The sequence below is a fragment of the Crassostrea angulata genome, chromosome 1 (assembly GCF_025612915.1).
Source record: "Crassostrea angulata isolate pt1a10 chromosome 1, ASM2561291v2, whole genome shotgun sequence".
In the NCBI taxonomy this organism is placed as follows: Eukaryota; Metazoa; Mollusca; class Bivalvia; order Ostreida; family Ostreidae; genus Magallana; species Magallana angulata.
Window position 1 is genome coordinate 26,023,045 of NC_069111.1, and position 18,526 is coordinate 26,041,570.

At 34.1% G+C, this 18,526-nt stretch overlaps 1 protein-coding gene and 1 long non-coding RNA gene across 2 annotated transcripts; one reads left to right on the plus strand and one right to left on the minus strand.

Annotated features, from left to right (window-relative positions):
* Positions 1–7,272: 7,272 nt before the first annotated feature.
* LOC128183141 (uncharacterized) lies at positions 7,273–9,987 on the plus strand. The gene is made up of 2 exons (XR_008243550.1): positions 7,273–8,003; positions 8,695–9,987. It is a non-coding gene; the product is annotated as an uncharacterized LOC128183141 (long non-coding RNA).
* A 1,873-nt stretch (positions 9,988–11,860) lies between these two features.
* On the minus strand, positions 11,861–17,751 carry LOC128191871 (uncharacterized). The gene is made up of 3 exons (XM_052864217.1): positions 17,093–17,751; positions 14,292–14,812; positions 11,861–13,875 (listed from the first exon to the last, which is right to left on the minus strand). Exons 1-3 carry the CDS (start codon positions 17,235–17,237, stop codon positions 13,198–13,200), a joined length of 1,344 nt encoding a protein of 447 aa, XP_052720177.1. The 5' UTR covers positions 17,238–17,751; the 3' UTR covers positions 11,861–13,197.
* Between the last annotated feature and the right edge of the window lie 775 nt (positions 17,752–18,526).

The window sequence follows — 18,526 nt, forward strand, 5'->3', positions numbered from 1 at the left end:
TATTTAATCATATGATGGCTTAAAATTATATAAAGATACGTAATAAGGAATCATTCTTTGAATATTATGAGGTGATAATTTCGGTCGGGGCGTGATCAAATCCAATAAAGCCCAAAGGGCTTGATAATTTCGGTCGGGGCGTGATCAAATCCAATAAAGCCCAAAGGGCTTTATGATAGATTTGATCACGCCCCGACCGAAATTATCACCTCATTATACTAAAAAAATGATTCCTTATTCCTTATAAAATTTATGATGCTTTGTATTTGAATTTTTAATATCAATATCTCTTAAAAAGATACAGGAATGGCCATACAGAAACAAAGAGGTGCAGGGATTCTTTGCATTGATCATGAGAATTGACCTTGAGCAAAAGTACTAATTCTATGCTATTCTTTTTTTTCGAGCAGAAAACATCAAGACAAAATTTTGTCAAAAGTTAATGTGCTTATACAGAATACTCATGCAATTCGAACTTTATATTCTAAGAACAGAGTCGTTCCAAGGTTAATTATTTTTTATTTTGTCCATCTTAAATAACTTTTTTGAATGCATATATATCTCGAGAAGATAAAAGATGTAAACTACGTATTGTAGCAGCAATATAAATACCTATGCATTTTTAGCATATAAATGAAATGTGGATTGTTGATCTGTATCACTAATTGTGTAAATGTATATATATCTTTCCTTCGATATATTTCGTTTGAAGTATTCATGCCTTTCGTTATAAACATACTTTTAATCAATACACAGCGTTTATAGTTATCAATGATTAGAATCATAAACATTCTGACAAATAATACAAGTTGAAATGCCGTTTGTATGGTAATTATGATTGGCAATGCTATACTTGTTTTCCATTTAGTGAAGAACTCCGCACCTAAAAGTTTGGACAGGCGGAAGGCGGCTTCGTTTAGCGTATTTCAAAAGTGTGCTGATTGGTTGAATTTGAGTTGGCGCGGCATGCGTTGAGGAGGTCCCTAGTCAAGCCTCTATCTGATACGGAGGCCGCCAAACACTCGAAAGGTCCTTGACGTCAAGTGTCGGGGCCCATTTATAGTAACAAGACTTCCGATGTGTTGGTTTACAAATACCCATCATTTTTCTCCTGAATGAATGAAAATGAGTTTCAACCTATAAAAATTGATGAAATAAACTTAAAAAAAAACATCCTTATTGGCTAGAGGACAACACTGTAGTATAGCCAGGATTTTTATTTTAAAATGAAATTCTTCTTTAACTTTGAATATTAACGAAAATTATATGTACGCCCTTAATAATTGAACATAATTGTAAATAATAATGCTTTATGATTACCCGTATAAATATAGAATAAAATTCAATCCATTCAGTGGGAGAAAAAGACATTGTGTCATTGATAACCCGAGTTCTACCACTATATATTTGAAAGAGTTGATCCAGATTCTAATGCGCATAAAGCTGCGTCCCGGTAATAAACACGCTTTATGTTATAAAAAGTTTCTATAGGCCTGTTTTCTCGTTTGAGCGATCGCTTTTTCCAAATGTTACATCTCGAAAAAAAAATCACATAAAATAATATATATTTAAAAAGCTATAAAGAATAAAAAACGACACCTTAACAAAAATGTACAAGAATAAATGAGGCATAGGTGGCATTACGAGTTAAATGTGTCAGATGAAATACAATTAGCGGAAAGATATTAAATATGATTGTTATATAAATGAGACCTATTATGTCTGAAGGCGAACAAGACAGCTAGCTAGATACATAAATATTAAACGGTTAAATGATGAAAGAAGAGACATGCATGTATTTATTTTGAAAAGGTTATTCACATAACGTCGTTTTTTGGTCTGATCCAATTTGAACCTTGGTATTGTTTTTGTACTGCAGTGAAAGGGTGAACACTTTCATCGAACGACTGAAACGTATCAAGTTCATTTAAATCTGAATTTAAAATTTTACCGACAGTAAAATGCAAATAAACAAATAAATAAATAGATATAAATAGATAAATAAATAAATATACTAATAAATAAATTAAAAAATAACCCACGAACGCTCCCAACCCCCGCCCCCCAAAAAAAAAAAAAAAAAAAATAAAATACAAGTATTAAGCATGGGCGAACTGTCAACCACCGGTTCCAACCCATGAATAGCACGTGTATAATATTGCAGTTTTCTCTCACATCTTTGTTTTTTAATAACAATCAATAAACTCAACAAGTAGAAAATGTACAATACTCCGATGTGTGTCTTTCTCAAAACCACTGACCTTGGAGTAGAAAAATATAGGAAATGCAAAAGGTTAAATAACATATATTCAATTAAAGTATACGTCGAAAGCATAAATCTATAAAACCACATTGTTATGTACAGTGTATATGTACTAGAACTGGTACTTCCGGTGACTTGTTTTTCAAGGCTATTCCAATCAAGAAAACAAGACAAAGAAAAAAATTTCCAAGCAAGAATCACAAAGACATCTACCCACTTTCTCCTAATCAGTGAGAAGATTTATTACTTTTATCTGAGAGGATAAAGGAAATGAAAAGAGATCGAAAGCAAATGAAAAAATATAAAGTATAAAATGACGGATTGAAGGAAGATGGACAGACAGTCCCCACTCAGAGAACTGGAATTATGAGAAGATTATCTGCATAAAGATGAAATATTTAAAACAAAACCAAGCAGTTATTTACGATTTTTCCATTGTCTTGTGATTTATGTGATGGATCCTCAGGAACCATCTTCATTTCTTAAATCAAATACTGTTAAACTGGTGTCCTGGTTCATAAAAAAAAATACATTAAATTTTTTTTTTCTGAAAACAATTCAATTGTTTCATTCGTACACGAGGTAAAACCTTCTGAAATTAATTCTATCGTACCTTCTGTTATATATCTTGCATGTAATGTCTTAGAAAATATGTAAAAATAAATGTTGATTCAACATCAATTATTTAATATGGTTTTAATTCCAGAATTTGAATATAACCATATCTGATATCATACACAATGAGCCCTTTTTTAAAAACATGGAAGATTACGAATTCATTTTACAAACTTTAAAACTGCTGTTCGCTATTTAATTTGTTACTGTTTATTGTTTTAATTTACTCATTGATCATTCTGAAACCCAAAATGATGTCGGTGAATGAATATCATCGTGCAGTGAACAGAATTAAGAAATAATTTGCTACTTAAAGCTGCACATTAAATCCAACAGTTTTGATGCTGTTTCAAATTAAATGATAAATCTACTTTGCAGAGCATTAATTTGAAGATAACAGGGTTGTTATGCACATATTGATCACGTGACAGGTTAATGAGATGAGACCATCCCCGGCTTTGAGACCTCGATTGATCACGGTTAGACTGACAGGGCAACACTGTGGGGGGCTACAACAGAGGTCCTTCACCCCGAGATTGGTTCTCCCAAGGTAATAGAACCTTGAGAAGTAAACAAAAATTTTTAATTTCCTCAACATATCGCTATCAGCACTGACCTTTGATTTTGTTTTTCGTGTTAAGGAAAAGTCGAATCATCTTTACATGCATGAATGGTATGCCTTTACAACAGGATGACATAAGTTAAATTAATCTCTCTAGAATATAATCAGTTGCAATTGTTCATAATGATACTTAAGTATAGGTATTAACTTTGAATGTGCAAAAGCGCACATTATGGAAATTGCTTTGAAAAACACACTGGTTTCCGTATGTGGTTGAAGCGTTTTGACACATTGAAGTGAAATGACGACTTGGATTTCATCTGAAACAGGCACAATTTGTAGGAGGGAAAGTAAATACTTTAATAACTTCAACGGCATTTAGGAGCAAACGTGTTCTAGTACGATTAACTGCTGCCATAAAGCTGGCCAGATTCAAAGAAAACTCTCCAATATTAGAATTAACGTTTTTGCAAAAATCAATGGACATCGTTGTGTTCTCCTCAATTCAATATGTTATTTACCCCTCCGTTCGTCATCAATTCTCGTAAATTTTTACTTGGAATGACCAAATAAGCCCTTTTATTTGTTTTCTAGACACTTTCATTTCCAAACTTAGTAAAAACAACGGAAACGCATTTTCGTTCAAGTTTTACTAAATGGCGGGATGTTTTCAGATATACCGGAATCAGTATTGATCATCTGTGTTGCTGATTATTCCCAATCAATACTTCCTTTTTATGAGACAGTAATTGAGCATATTGAGTTATTTGATGAAATCCAATACAGAGCTTTGTCACATTATCATGAAATGAAATGTCTCTATCTTACTAGGTACATATCGGCAATACAGCAGCCAAATCGTAAATCAAAGTGGGAAAGGTTATGGACATTCTCTTTCAAGAAGCTTTTTACAGAACATTTACTTTTGCAATGAAGACAGTACAGACAATAGTGTAGCAGTGCAATTGGAAAAAAAAATACGCACAAGAACAACACTCTCAAAATGCATTTTATTTCGGACCAAATTATCGCACTTCGAATATCTTAAACAAAAATCATCCACCACCCCCACCCCCACCCCCCAAAATATTTTGATTCTTTCAGTCAATCCGAGCTTAGATTAGATTTTAATTAAGGTAGTGAAACTTCTGTGGGAGATGATTTATGAAGGATTATTATTTAACACAGTAGATCGATAATTTTATAAATATTGTCATCAACATAGATATATTGGCCTTATTCAATAAATGTCTCGCCCACCCCTTCCTCCCTTTCGGGAATCCATGCACTACCCACAAGTAAGCCTCTCTGTAAACTTCAGTACCTGATACGTGTGTTATTACTCCTGACGTTTTTTTTTTTAATTTTAAACGCTTTTAAGTTAAAATTAACAAGCTTACTTTTCGTTCGTATTAGATAACATTGTGAATTCATTGCTCAAATGTGAGCATCGCTATTCATTTGCAGTGACTGAAAGCACGGAGGAGTTAATTTAAAATCAATCCAACTTCCAATAAGGCAAACTTATAAAATATTATGCATATCATATAATTCCCGGAAGAACATTCCTTATAAATACGAAAAAATGAGCTTAAAATCGATAAAACACTGGAGATGACGTCATTATCGAAAAAAAAAACCCCACAGATCCATCCGATCTGATGTTTTAAATCTAGTCTTGCACAATATGTTCATGTACGTTAAAATAAAAATCGACTTAACGAAATTTGAAAATATAAATTATAATTTTTTAAAGTATACTTTGTCATAGCCATTTGATTTTTTTTCAATGGCAAAATTTTTCAAAACTTTTTTCAAAGATTTTTTTTTTTTTACATTTTGTATAGACATGGTAGTTTGGCCTAATGTTCTGATAAATTAAAAAGGACCTTTATTCAAAACTGAAAATAAATGCAACTAAACTGTATCTTTGATGAAACGAATATATTTTTGAAAAGATTAATTAATTAAAATTTGATAACAATATATATATAGCATATCTATTTAGACCTTACTTTGAAAATTGAAATGGAATTTATTACCCCCCCCCCCCAATACGGATATACATATTGCCGGTAGGCGACCCCTACAGTTTCTCGCTTTGACCACCGATATGGACACGATATTGGCTTTCTCGTAAGTACCTTATCGCAGGTAGGGGAGATATGAAGTGGGGATTAAAGTTTGATACACGGATATTACGCTCAATTGTCCATCCAGGAATGCGAGCAATGCATGGAGATTAAGGGGGAATTTCGTTTTTTGACGGCCTTGACCTTTTAAGTGTACGCAGGAGACAACTACATGTACCAATTGTTTAAGATAGGGGTGATTTTTCTTTCTATCAGAGAGAAATAGGGGGTAGCTATGTAAAAACAGCTCGTCATTTTTTGACAGGGGGCAAAGCTGTATTGACTTTAGTCACGAGTCCCAGCTCATGGTCATTTCTTCCGTTGTCCAAAATATCCCCCACCGAGACCTTGAAATAATCTCCAGTCTCGGACTCGTAAACAATATGCCCTCAGTGTACCCTCCAAACGACCCCCGCCAAAAAGGGGGACTCAATTACTGGACAAAGCCTGAAATATCCGGGACAAGTCAATTTTGTTTTTGACATCGGGTACTAAATAAGACTGTGAAGTTCCACATTTAAAGAGAGAGGAGAAATTGCTCTGTCAGCAAAATCTAGAACTCTGAGAAAATTTATCATCAAATCCAAGGATAACTAGATAGAGATTTGAGTACACTGCATAACAAACGCACATACATGTACGTTGCCTGTAGGAAAGTATACACTGTGTAAGAAATCTGAGCACAACGCAGCACATCTGATCCCTCTTTTCAAATTGCATATTGAGAACATTAAATTAAGGTATTGAAATCTTGGAGAAATGACAGAACAAACATGTTGTAGATGGAAAAGACACATTTACCGCGTTTTGCTGATTACAATCTACAAGATTATATAACTTTAAGGTTAAAAAAATTTCGCTGATTAGAAATAAATGTTAATTTATTTTTTATCTTGGATGACGATGAACCAGATATACATTTATATTTTTTTGCAATATCTTGTTGAATTTTTCCATTGTAAACACAATATGGTTTTATTTAATGCCACAAAATATGGAAACATTTCATGCGTACTTTAAATCGAATCTAATCATATCACTTTTAAATATATTTTCTTATCGACAATGTCTAAGTTCCGTATTTTTACAGAAATTGTTTATATCCCTTTCGAGTCATATTGTATTGTCTTAGCTTTGTAATTATGCCCATTAACGTAGAAATATTTTTGTATGTTTCATACCTTAAGCATTTATTTTATTTTCCCATTGTAATTATTGGCGCAAGAAAACGAAATGAATTTGTATGGCAATAGTTATATTTCCTAAACAATTTTATGATTCAATATTTACAACAGTTAATTTAAGAAACTGAATGGGTGAGTGTATGAATGAAAGAAAGTGAATCGATGAACTTCCTTTGGTTTGTTTAGGGTGTGAATTAAAAGTAATTTCTGTTAAACAAAAATCACAGGAAAGACTGCTATATATACAATGTATAACGATAATATTTTATTGCAAAGCGCATCTGCAAAATGTCCAGACCTACTCCCAGAAACAGAAATCAACACTTAGATTCAATAAGAAACTCGAGACAGAAAAGCAGCGCCCTTGGAATAGACGATCTCCTGTTTTTAACAGTTGAACTTGTAAAAAGGCGTCACTTTCACTCCGAACCCCATTTCTTTAAAGATGAGAGACAGATTGAATTTTTTTTTTCTTGCAGAGTGATGACAAATTTTCTTGATTTGCATCACGGCAGGCAATAAAAACCTGGAGGATGCGGAAACTAGAGAAGCAAAAAACGCAGAGTCAACTTTGACGTTTATTAAATTAATCACAGCAGACGAAAGATTTTGATGCAATCATCTTCATTTGAGAAATTTATGTACCTATGCATACAGTTATATAGCGCATGTAGTGTTTACATAATGCGGCTATCTCTTATAAAAACCGAGCGCGATCCGGATCAGCAGGGATCATATCATTGTAGTATATATAAGCTGGCGGCCCTACGGTAGATTTCATTACTTTTGATTTACACCAGTTGACAACGGAAGCCAACAAAGCTGTTTAAAACTTTTTTGTGTACCTAACTAAGCCAACTTCGAGACATTTCACCTGATGGTAAAGGAAGTTGGATTTTCATATTAGCTACTAAGTTCCGCGTAAGTTTTCGCCGTACTCGAGAGCAGAATAACTGGAATTGCCGGAGTGTATAGTGTCAAAAATCGACTTAATCTGTAGATATCTTTAAAGAATCTTCCCCTAGTGTCCGTTATCTAAGTACTAGCGATAACTGCGGTATGTCTGCCTCCCGTCGAGATGTTTGTACAACCCCTAGCCAACCGGTTATAAATGTACCCCGCATGTGATGTCCGGACCAGAGCTCCCGTAGACTTCAACGAGGAAACACCGCAATATCAGCAGCCGTAGTGTTAGCACCTCCTAGGATTTTATATCTATCTTCAGCATTGTAATTATATATCTTAAGGTATGTTGTTTTTTCTCCCATCATTTCGAATATTATTTATTTATTAAGTTTTTTTAATTTTTCAATAGAAGTGAAAAATAGGTGAAAATTTATTCCATGAAAAGAATGCAATAAAATTAAGGGAAAAATATTTTTGAAAAATCTGCTTTTAATGAATTATTTTAATATTTTGACGCACAACAGAAATAAAATAAACATAACGTAAAAGTAAAACGTTAAAGACTTATACGAGTAATGTAAAGATACGAGAAATCTGTTTGTTCAAGTACTCCAAACAATAGTTTATCACGAGCAAAGAGGGATGTAATAAAGTGTTTTGTTTTGAAGACAGTCCTTTTGAAGAAGGGAAATGTAATTCAATGAATTATCGGCGGTTTCCACACAAATTGTGGTACAGACAACAATCTAAGATACAATTTCAATGTAATGACCGGAACTTAAAAGCGCTTTCTCCTCCCCTAATTAACTTATAAATACTAGAAAATCGTGTGAAAACCGCATCATACACTTAGTCTTTAATTGCTCGTTGAGCGATGTAGGTAGGCAACTATTTCTCTGACATATTTGACATGATGCTTTATAGCCACTTATAGTAACTTTACGGTTAGTTGTTGTTGCTTTTATTTTAAACCATGTAATTTTTCGACTACAACGATTTTTTAAATTTTATCTTTCATTTATTTCTTTCCAGAATGGTTGAGTTTATTTACTTTTTATGCCTCCTTGGAGTGACAAGCAGAATCTTCGCTCTACCACTGTCGTCTGCAAACACTGGAGAAGAAAATGGAATATCCGCTGACGTGGTAGACGTCGAAGTTCCTGGACAGTTTCTCATGAATTACGAAAACTTGTTGAATTCTGATGAAGATTTAAGCTACCCAATTTTGCCACTACCCAGAAATCCCCCACAATGGCTGATGACGCTTATTCATCAAACCGAGATCAAATCATCTGAGTTTTCTAACAGACAGAAGCGCGCATATCCAGACTATTCCAATCCTCGTCTTCAAGCCATTCTACGCGCCTTCTACTCTACGTACGGATACGACAACATGAATCTCCGCTACGGACGTTCAGTTCGCTCCGTAAAAAGCCTCGTTCCTATTCAACACAGAATTTTCCACAATTCATTTTTAAAACAAATGAAAGCTGACACTCATTCCAGAGGTCGTATTCAGAGATCAATATACAGGAGACCCGAAATCCAAAAAATGTTAAGAATGTTTTATTCTAGAGGAAAGTTTTTTGGAAATCATGGGCTAAGATATGGCTAAAGAGGCAAAAGTGTGCTATACCTTTAGTAATAAGGTATAAGATTGACCTTAAAGGCAGCATGCTTTAGACAGTAAGTTCGCAATGGTTTGGACTTTCCAAGGCACTTTGCGAACCTTTGCAATAAAACCTTGGCGTTGAATCTCTGATTTGTATATAATATACATAGTACTTTTATTTATGATATTGTTGTTTATATGGTATAAAATGTGTTGTATTAATGTTGAGAAAGAAAACTCCTCAGGTAAATTCGTTTTACCTAGAGTAAACATGTTTAATATTGTTTTCCCTGTACAGTCTTTCATGAGTTTCGATATGTTATAATGTTATGCTTTATTATATTTTTCTTAGGTAAAAGTTTATGTGTTGCTAGTGTTTTATATAATTTAAGCTAAACAGAAGAGAAAAAAAATCCCATGCATTTCTTTTTACTGATTGGAAATGCTGCATCAAAGTTTAACAACTTTATGTATATGTAAATTATAGAATGTTCTGTATCAAATTGAAAAAAAAAAATCAAAAAATAAAAGAAGTATCAAATGTGATAAACTTTTCATGAGGCACTTTTTGTAAATGTTTGTTAATAACGATAAAGTATGTTTCAGTATTATAATTTGCTTTTTGGGACATTGTTAGAAATCAAAGTTTCAAAGTATCTGTTGTTCTTAAATAAGGAAAATTAAGTAAAATTAAATAAATTAATTGCATCATTGTTTTGTTTTTATCCTTTCTTTAGAATGCCCACTTAAGCGTGAAAAGAACTTTAAAAAATGAGTTCAAAAAGGGACATTTAATAACTCTCGGCGATAAATCAAGGGTCTGGATAAATGTTGTCTTCAAACACGCGATCTATTTAGTTAATTTTCGATTCAATAGTGTAAATCATATTTGCACGCCATCCGCTGACGTTATAACGAATTAAAATCGAACCAAATGAACAAGGATACACTGTATGAAGGATCGGATGCGTTATAAGGAAGCACACAGGGCGTGACGATCAATGCATATAAACTATTTGAACAAGGAACTTTGCATGCAAGAAACATCTCACGGCAAAGCTATTGGCTGTCTAATTGTCACTTTTAAAGCAATACCAGGCACAGGAGTAATAGAATATCATTCAAAAAGTGAAGTTAAGTGCTCTGCATCCTCTCCCTTTATCGTTAGCAGGGTGCTTCCGACCGTTCATATTAAAGTCATATTTAAGATTGACGCCCTCCAAGTGGTTTAACGTAATGATACCATTAAAGAAATTAAGAGTATTGACTTGAGGTCTTTAAGTTCAGAGTAAATAGAGCCAAAGTTATAAGTTGCGTTTCCATTTAATATTTACAACACATCTTTTTAATAATAAGATTTGTTTGGCTGGTTCGGTTTTTAATGGGGATGACTATCTCCAAACTATCAGACAGAGAACGTTGTAAGTTAAACATATTCTCCTAATTATTGATAATTCTGACGAGTTTTGTGCTTTGAGTTATTTGTACATATGTAGGGCATACATGTAGATAAGAAAGCTTTGAGTCTTTGCGTTATAAAAATGTCATAAGCAGGCACAATTTAACCATCCATACTTATTAAAAATTGTTTAACAATTAATATGTTTTTGAAGTAATTTGAATTTATTGCTCCTAAAAATTTTTTGCTTCCTTCGTTTTTCTTTTTTTGAGTTGATAAGCGTTTCATTTTTTTTTACCCTTTTGTTTCCAATTCGTTGTGCAATAAACGCAAAGATTTTAAATAAAAGATATTTAAATACCAACGTTCTTTTTTGATAGTTAGAGTCCCTTTGAAAACCGAACAAGCAAAAGCACAACATTGGTGTTTACAATATTTGATCACACCCGATAGTATTTCATTACCTCACAATGTTAAGAAAATATGTTTTCTTTTTCCTTAATAATAAGCGATGCTTTGCAAGAAAGTAATTTAAATATCTTTCGATTAAAATCTTTGCGTTAAGTGCACGACGATATGGAAACAAAAACATAAAAAATTACATTTTTCAAAAAAAATAAGAAAATATAGAGAGCAAACAAATATTTTACAGAAATCATTTCAAAATACTTCAAAAACAAATCATCTGTAAAACATTTTCATAAGTATGGGAAGGTGAGGTGTGTCCGCTTTTGGCATTTTTATTACGTAAATGACTGAACATTTTTTCATCTACATGTATGTTCTTAATATGTAAATATGACACCAAGCTCAAAATTAATCAAAATTATCAATAATTAGGTGAAGAAAAAAAAACAAAAAAAACCAAAGCCATGTCAAACCCACATGTGTTAGACAACGTGACGTCATAGTTAGTTCGGCCAAGGATACTGTCATGTTTATAAATAATATGATCCTGCTTCACCCAATATATCACTTTATATAGAAATTATAACAACATTGCCTTCTTTAAAACAACTACAATAGGCATACACCAATATTCTTCTAGGTCAGCGCGTGGATAAACAGTATACATGGACATTTTGGCATAAAGATAAATGACTGTGCATTATCAAAAGACTACTGAAAGTGCTAAATAACATAAAATACAATACCAGTAAGAATAGACTAAATTTTTATTAAGTAATGGCGTAAATTGGCTACAGTGGTTCTCATATAATATTGCAACATATATACAACAGTGGGACTGCCGAACAACTGGCTCGCCCCCAACTACAACATTTCCATGTGTTGTCCCTGACGGGCAAGTAGCATGCTGGGTAAAACCGCAATCATGCTACCAACACAATGACAACAATAAACTATATATTTACCTGATAGCTATTAAATCTTTATATTAACTTAATGTTTTAATAAATTGATATTTTTAAAAGAATTCAGAGTCTATGTTATACAAACCAACAACAACTTTTCAACAAAACAACATTCAATGTAAACCATCATAGTCCAAACTTGGGAATTGAAGGTGACGATTTCGCAACTCTTTCTACAAACCAAGCCGGATGACGAATTCTTAACCACTGTGCCGATAGTCTGGTAGCCTGAAATGAACAAAAAACAAACCCAGCAGAACTTTTGCCAAAAAGATATTAACAAAAGGGGTAGGGTTTGGGCGGGAATAAAAAATTATCTTCATCAACTTTAACCGACCTCACTGAAGCTGATCAAAATAGAAAAGGAAGTGACCACGTAAACACGGGTTATCAACCGTAAACAAAATATATTTCCGGAAAGTCAACAATGTTCCGAATAGTACAATGATAGATTTTGAGAATGTTAATTATATAAGTCCTAGGTAAATTTTAGGATTGTAAATAAACTTGCTTTGATAACGGCACATATTTACAGACAAGCTGAAATATGTGCTATTATCAAAAGACTACTGAAAGTGCTAAATAACATAAAATACAATACCAGTAAGAATAGACTAAATTTTTATTAAGTAATGGCGTAAATTGGCTACAGTGGTTCTCATATAATATTGCAACATATATACAACAGTGGGACTGCCGAACAACTGGCTCGCCCCCAACTACAACATTTCCATGTGTTGTCCCTGACGGGCAAGTAGCATGCTGGGTAAAACCGCAATCATGCTACCAACACAATGACAACAATAAACTATATATTTACCTGATAGCTATTAAATCTTTATATTAACTTAATGTTTTAATAAATTGATATTTTTAAAAGAATTCAGAGTCTATGTTATACAAACCAACAACAACTTTTCAACAAAACAACATTCAATGTAAACCATCATAGTCCAAACTTGGGAATTGAAGGTGACGATTTCGCCACTGGGGCTTCCTGAATGAATGTGTAAATATGATTACACAATATTCAGGCAGCCCACCGCCACATAGTGGGGTAGGAACCTTCAATTCTATACCACTGTAGCCATAACTAAACCTAGATATTCATATTCTCCCCTTCATGTCTTGACCCAAGTTGACTTCAGAGTTTATGAAACTGGGAAGTGTCTGCTACTTCCGTCCCTAACAAAATATTCTAATGCCCCCTGAATATTGTTCAGAAAGAGGTAGTTTCCTAGCTTAGACAAATGCACACCATCTGAACTGTAGAGGTTTTGGGGTTTGCCAATAAACTGGGGGTGTCTAATTATTCTCCCTCCACAAGCTAAAACCTCCTTCGCAGCTAACCTATTTACCCTATTTCTAGCTTGCTCCATACACCTAGGCCTCTGGGAGTACCTCCATGTTATTCGCGGCAATATGAAGGACCAGACAAGCTGACAGTCAGGGAAAACTGATGCCATAAGTCTGATGTCCCACTTGACCCTGTACAACAATTTAGACAATGGAATTTGGCCCAAATCATTGCCCCCACAATGCATAACAATAAATTGAGGAGAATCCTGCAATGTAGCTAGGTACCTCAACTTCTTGGCCACATCTACAAATTTTAAACCCCCATACCCCTGCCACCATAACTCAATCCCCATGCTTTTCAGTCCAAGGCTTGTTCCCCCAGGTCTTACTCTTGCTTCAATGGCTGCATGCTTTATGATTGAAGAACCAACTATCCAAACACTTGTAAGATTAAGCTCTGAAATGTTAAAGAAAATTAACAAAGAGGTGAAAATTGTGTGAGTGGTGACCGTATGTATGTTTGAAAAACACTAGATTTCCACCTTCCTGCAATTTTGATTTCCTCATCAGACAACCCTCGCTGAAAAGCAGTAGTAGCTGCACCTATTCTAAATGAGTGAGATTTGTAAAAGTTTTTATCTAAACCAATAGCAGCGATTGCCTTATCTAAAACTGCAGCAAACTGATATCTTGTCAAAGGTTTTCCCCCATAATGACAGAACAAAGGACCTGACAACTTTGGTCGAATCTGTAAAAAACTTAACATACACTTCACTGGGCAGATGCAGGAGTCATAGGAGTTGAGCACTATTGTTGTCCCCTTCCCTAATTGATCTGTTTTGGAAGACTTTATTGTAATGGTAAGCTGGTTGTTATCCAATCTTACATCATTAATACCAAGTATTGAATGAGAATCATTGCCCTTACTCAATACTATTTCTCCTACTCTAAGGAAGGCAAAGAAAACCAGGGTATATGCTGCAGTGAATAATTTAGATTCATAAGTATTAGAACAAATATTGCACAATGCCCCAACAATTCTACCAAGAATTTCCTCTGTAATTGGAAGCCTACTATCTGCTTTTCCCTTCAATCTCCTAAGCCCATCAAGTAACTTTGAAACTATGAAACTATTGGTTGTGTTAAGATAACCATTGATTTTGCATTGATACCCAATGGCTGCAATGTAATTTCTTGCTGTGGATTCAGCATAGCCATTTAATGACAGATGAGCTATAAAATTCACAATATGGTCTTGAGGAGGTGGCCAAATATTTGAAATATTAGCTTTAATTCGAAAATGTTCAAATGCATTCAACCCTGTGCTATATGCAGATGTTGTATTAGGCGAAATGGCTGCCCTTAACAATCTAGATGCTTCACCTGCAAGATTAGCCTCCGAAACTCTAAAGGGATCTTCTCCGGATCCTTCTTTGCTAGTGGTGCCAATCGATGAAACCTTTCCCACTGTTTGCGAGAAATAGCATCTGATACAGAATTATCTATGCCAGGAATATGTTTAGCTTTAAATGTAATATTAAATTGCATCAACATCAAGACCAACTCCCTGAGTAGGGACATGATTCTCTTGGACCTTGAAGACTGTGTATTAATAATGCTTACTAAAGCAATGTTATCAGTATAAAACTGAATTTTCTTAGAACTGAAGTGCCTAGCCCATGTCATTACTGATAATACAATGGGAACCAACTCAAGGAAAGTAATATCTCTCATCACTGCTTCATTCTCCCAATCAAGTGGCCATTCAAAATACATCCAACTATTTTGAAAGAAACAACCACAGCCGAGACCAATAGATCCCGCACTGTCAGTATACAGCTGTAACACTCTCGAATTGACCCATTCCTGCTGTGGAAAGAAAGTTACCCCATTAAAGTTATCCAAAAAACCAAGCCACATGAGCATGTCCTCCCTAACTGCCTTAGATATCCTTATCTTAAAATTTGGGTTAGCTACTCCAATTAAGGCATCATAGAATCTCCTATTAAATGCTCTGCTTCCCCTAACAGCTTTACTGAAGAAGTTTAATTTACCAACTAATGATTCTAGTTCCTTCCTTTTGACCTTCTTTCTATCAATCAAAATTTTTAATAAACCTTTTAATTCTAGAATCTTTGATGTAGGAATTCTAATACACCTTTGGACAGTATCAATTTCTAAACCAAGAAAAATAAGAGAAGTCACTGGACCCTGTGTTTTATCATCTGCCAGTGGAATACCAAATTCATCACATGTTTGCTTAAAGATTTCCATCAAAGTCCGACATTCTCCAGTTTGTTTTCTTCCAGCAAATATGAAATCATCTAAATAATGTTCTAATGTGGATAAACCTGCCTTTTCTTTAACAACCCACTGCAAAAAAGTTGAAAACTTTTCAAATATAGCACATGATATTGAGCAGCCCATTGGTAAACACTTGTCAAAGTAAAATTGATTCTTTAACTTAAATCCTAGCAAATCAAAGTCCCCTGGATGTATTGGTTACAAACGAAAAGCATTTTTGATATCCACCTTACCTAACTCAGCTGAGGGCCCTAACATGGCTATCATATCAACAACTGTATCAAAAGCAGTATATTTGACTGAGCATGTACTTGGATCAATAAAAAAATTAATTCCCTGTGATGGAGGGTATGACAAATGAGTTATCATTCTCCAGCCACCACTGGATTTGGGTACTAAGCCTATAGGGGAAATATGAATATTTGGCATTGGGGGATGTGAAAAAGGACCCATTACTCTTCCTTCTCTAATTTCTTTGCATATTTTGTCTTCTAATTGAGCTTGGAGTTGGTCAGCTGATAATAAATTATTTGAAAAAACACCAATTCTAGGACCTTGATAATTAAGCATAAAACCATATGTAAAACCTTGAAAAATTTCATTTGCAACCTGTCTAATAGGATACTTGTCTAGATAAATAGACATATGCGAGACATTAATTGGGGTGCGACCTAGGTCCCATAAACCTGGGGGTTGAAAATCTAGAGGGTCTTGTGAAATTGGCTCCCTGTGGTCTAAAGCCTTGCTGATGTCCTGGCCTTGATGCTTGTCTTGGGCTGAAAAAGGACTGCCTATTTGACACATGTATGGACATAGGACAGTTAATCATGCAGTGACCCTGCCCACATTTAATACAACTGTGGTCATACACACATTGCTTTTTAAAGCAGAATCCCTGGAAATTAAAATTGTAACACTTATTCCCATTGTAGGCCCCTGATGCTGAGGAATTTTGCTGCCCACCTACCATGTACATAACCCATAACTCAGAGTCGACTGAAGCCCAAGACTTAGCAGGATCCATTGCAATTTTTAACCGGAACTGTTCATCATACAACTTCCAACCTGCCGACCTATCAGCCCCTGTCCTAACATCATGCATATATTTCAGCATGTCTTGAAATTTGCTTACATGAACAGATGTAAATACACTAACATAGATCAAGAATGCATCCGTCCATTTTTCAATGGAGGTTATTTTTACTGCAGACCTTGATTTACTGACCATTTGACCATCATTTCCAACAACAAGAACTCTTTCACTAACTGTATCTTCAATGTTTGAATTTTTCAACAACAAGGCCAGATCTACATATTTCCCTTCAACAATTTTCATTCGTAATGATTCGCTCACATTGTGCCCCAAAGAAAATTGAATGGAGTTTATCGGTGTTGGTGTTACACCCACCGTTTCTATGCTAACGCTATCCAACACATTAGTACCTTCAGCATGCTCCACCGGAACAAGATTCGAGGTCTGTGGTACATCCATGGTGGCCCGGTCCTTCTTCCGTTTTCCATGGTTGGTGCGCGGCTCGACTTCCACGTGCACGTCGCCCTGCGGCTGACTTGGTTTTCGTTTAGGCATTCTTAATCTTTGCAAATGGGGCTCAAAATTAAAATAAAACTGTTCAAGAGACAAATTTAATTGAGCATTCCAACTAATTATAATTTTTTACGTGATTTTAACAAACCATACGATGGCCGCATGGCATATCCTACCAGATATTAAATCCGTAAATATCTCTAAAACAAATAGTCATCGGCGAAATATAATAACACAATGATGACTGTAAAGTTAATATCAACAACTTGTCTGTGTATAATTATAATATTAAACAAACTAACAAATAATAATTCAAAAAAATTATCTTCATCAACTTTAACCGACCTCACTGAAGCTGATCAAAATAGAAAAGGAAGTGACCACGTAAACACGGGTTATCAACCGTAAACAAAATATATTTCCGGAAAGTCAACAATGTTCCGAATAGTACAATGATAGATTTTGAGAATGTTAATTATATAAGTCCTAGGTAAATTTTAGGATTGTAAATAAACTTGCTTTGATAACGGCACATATTTACAGACAAGCTGAAATATGTGCTATTGTAGAGATTTGTTTTTTTTTTAAATTTCAAGATCTACTAGTACATTATGTATTCTAAAATTGTTTCAATTTAGGTTATTTTTCCTTTGATTTAGTTTTGTAACAAATTCATTGGTGCGGTAAAATACTTAGTATACTCGATTATTGAAGCTTAAATTTCACAAATACTGAGTATAAGACACTTATTAGAAAGGTTATTCAAATAAGGTAAGATTAAAAAAAACTAAATTATCGGAATTACATGTATTTGTTTTCTTAATTTGACAAATCACCTTTTCATGTCTATAGGTTGTAAAACGTTTTCGGCAAATCAATGTAATACAATGGAACCATTAATAATGAACAATGCACAAACTGTTTTCACTAAACACAGCAATGTATAGGTAAGATAAACAACTTTGTTTTTGATATATTACCGAATAAACATTTCTACAAAACAACGAGGGGAAATAAAAAATATATCTCCATATCAACTGATAATTTTATTTACATATTAAATTTAATTTAAAAAATATTAGTTACTTTAAATGAACTCGATGAAACCCCCTTACTTATATATTATAAATTTACTGATCACTTGTAAAACTATACTATGTTAACCCCCATCCCCCCCCCCCCCTTTGCAATATAAAGTTTTATGGCGATGAATATAATTATGCTGTTACATTTACAATAAAAAATCTCAGTTTGCAATAACTCAAGAAACCTAATCTAGATCTGCACTTGTTAAGACATACAGAGTGAATCTTAAACTTCATTTTATTGTG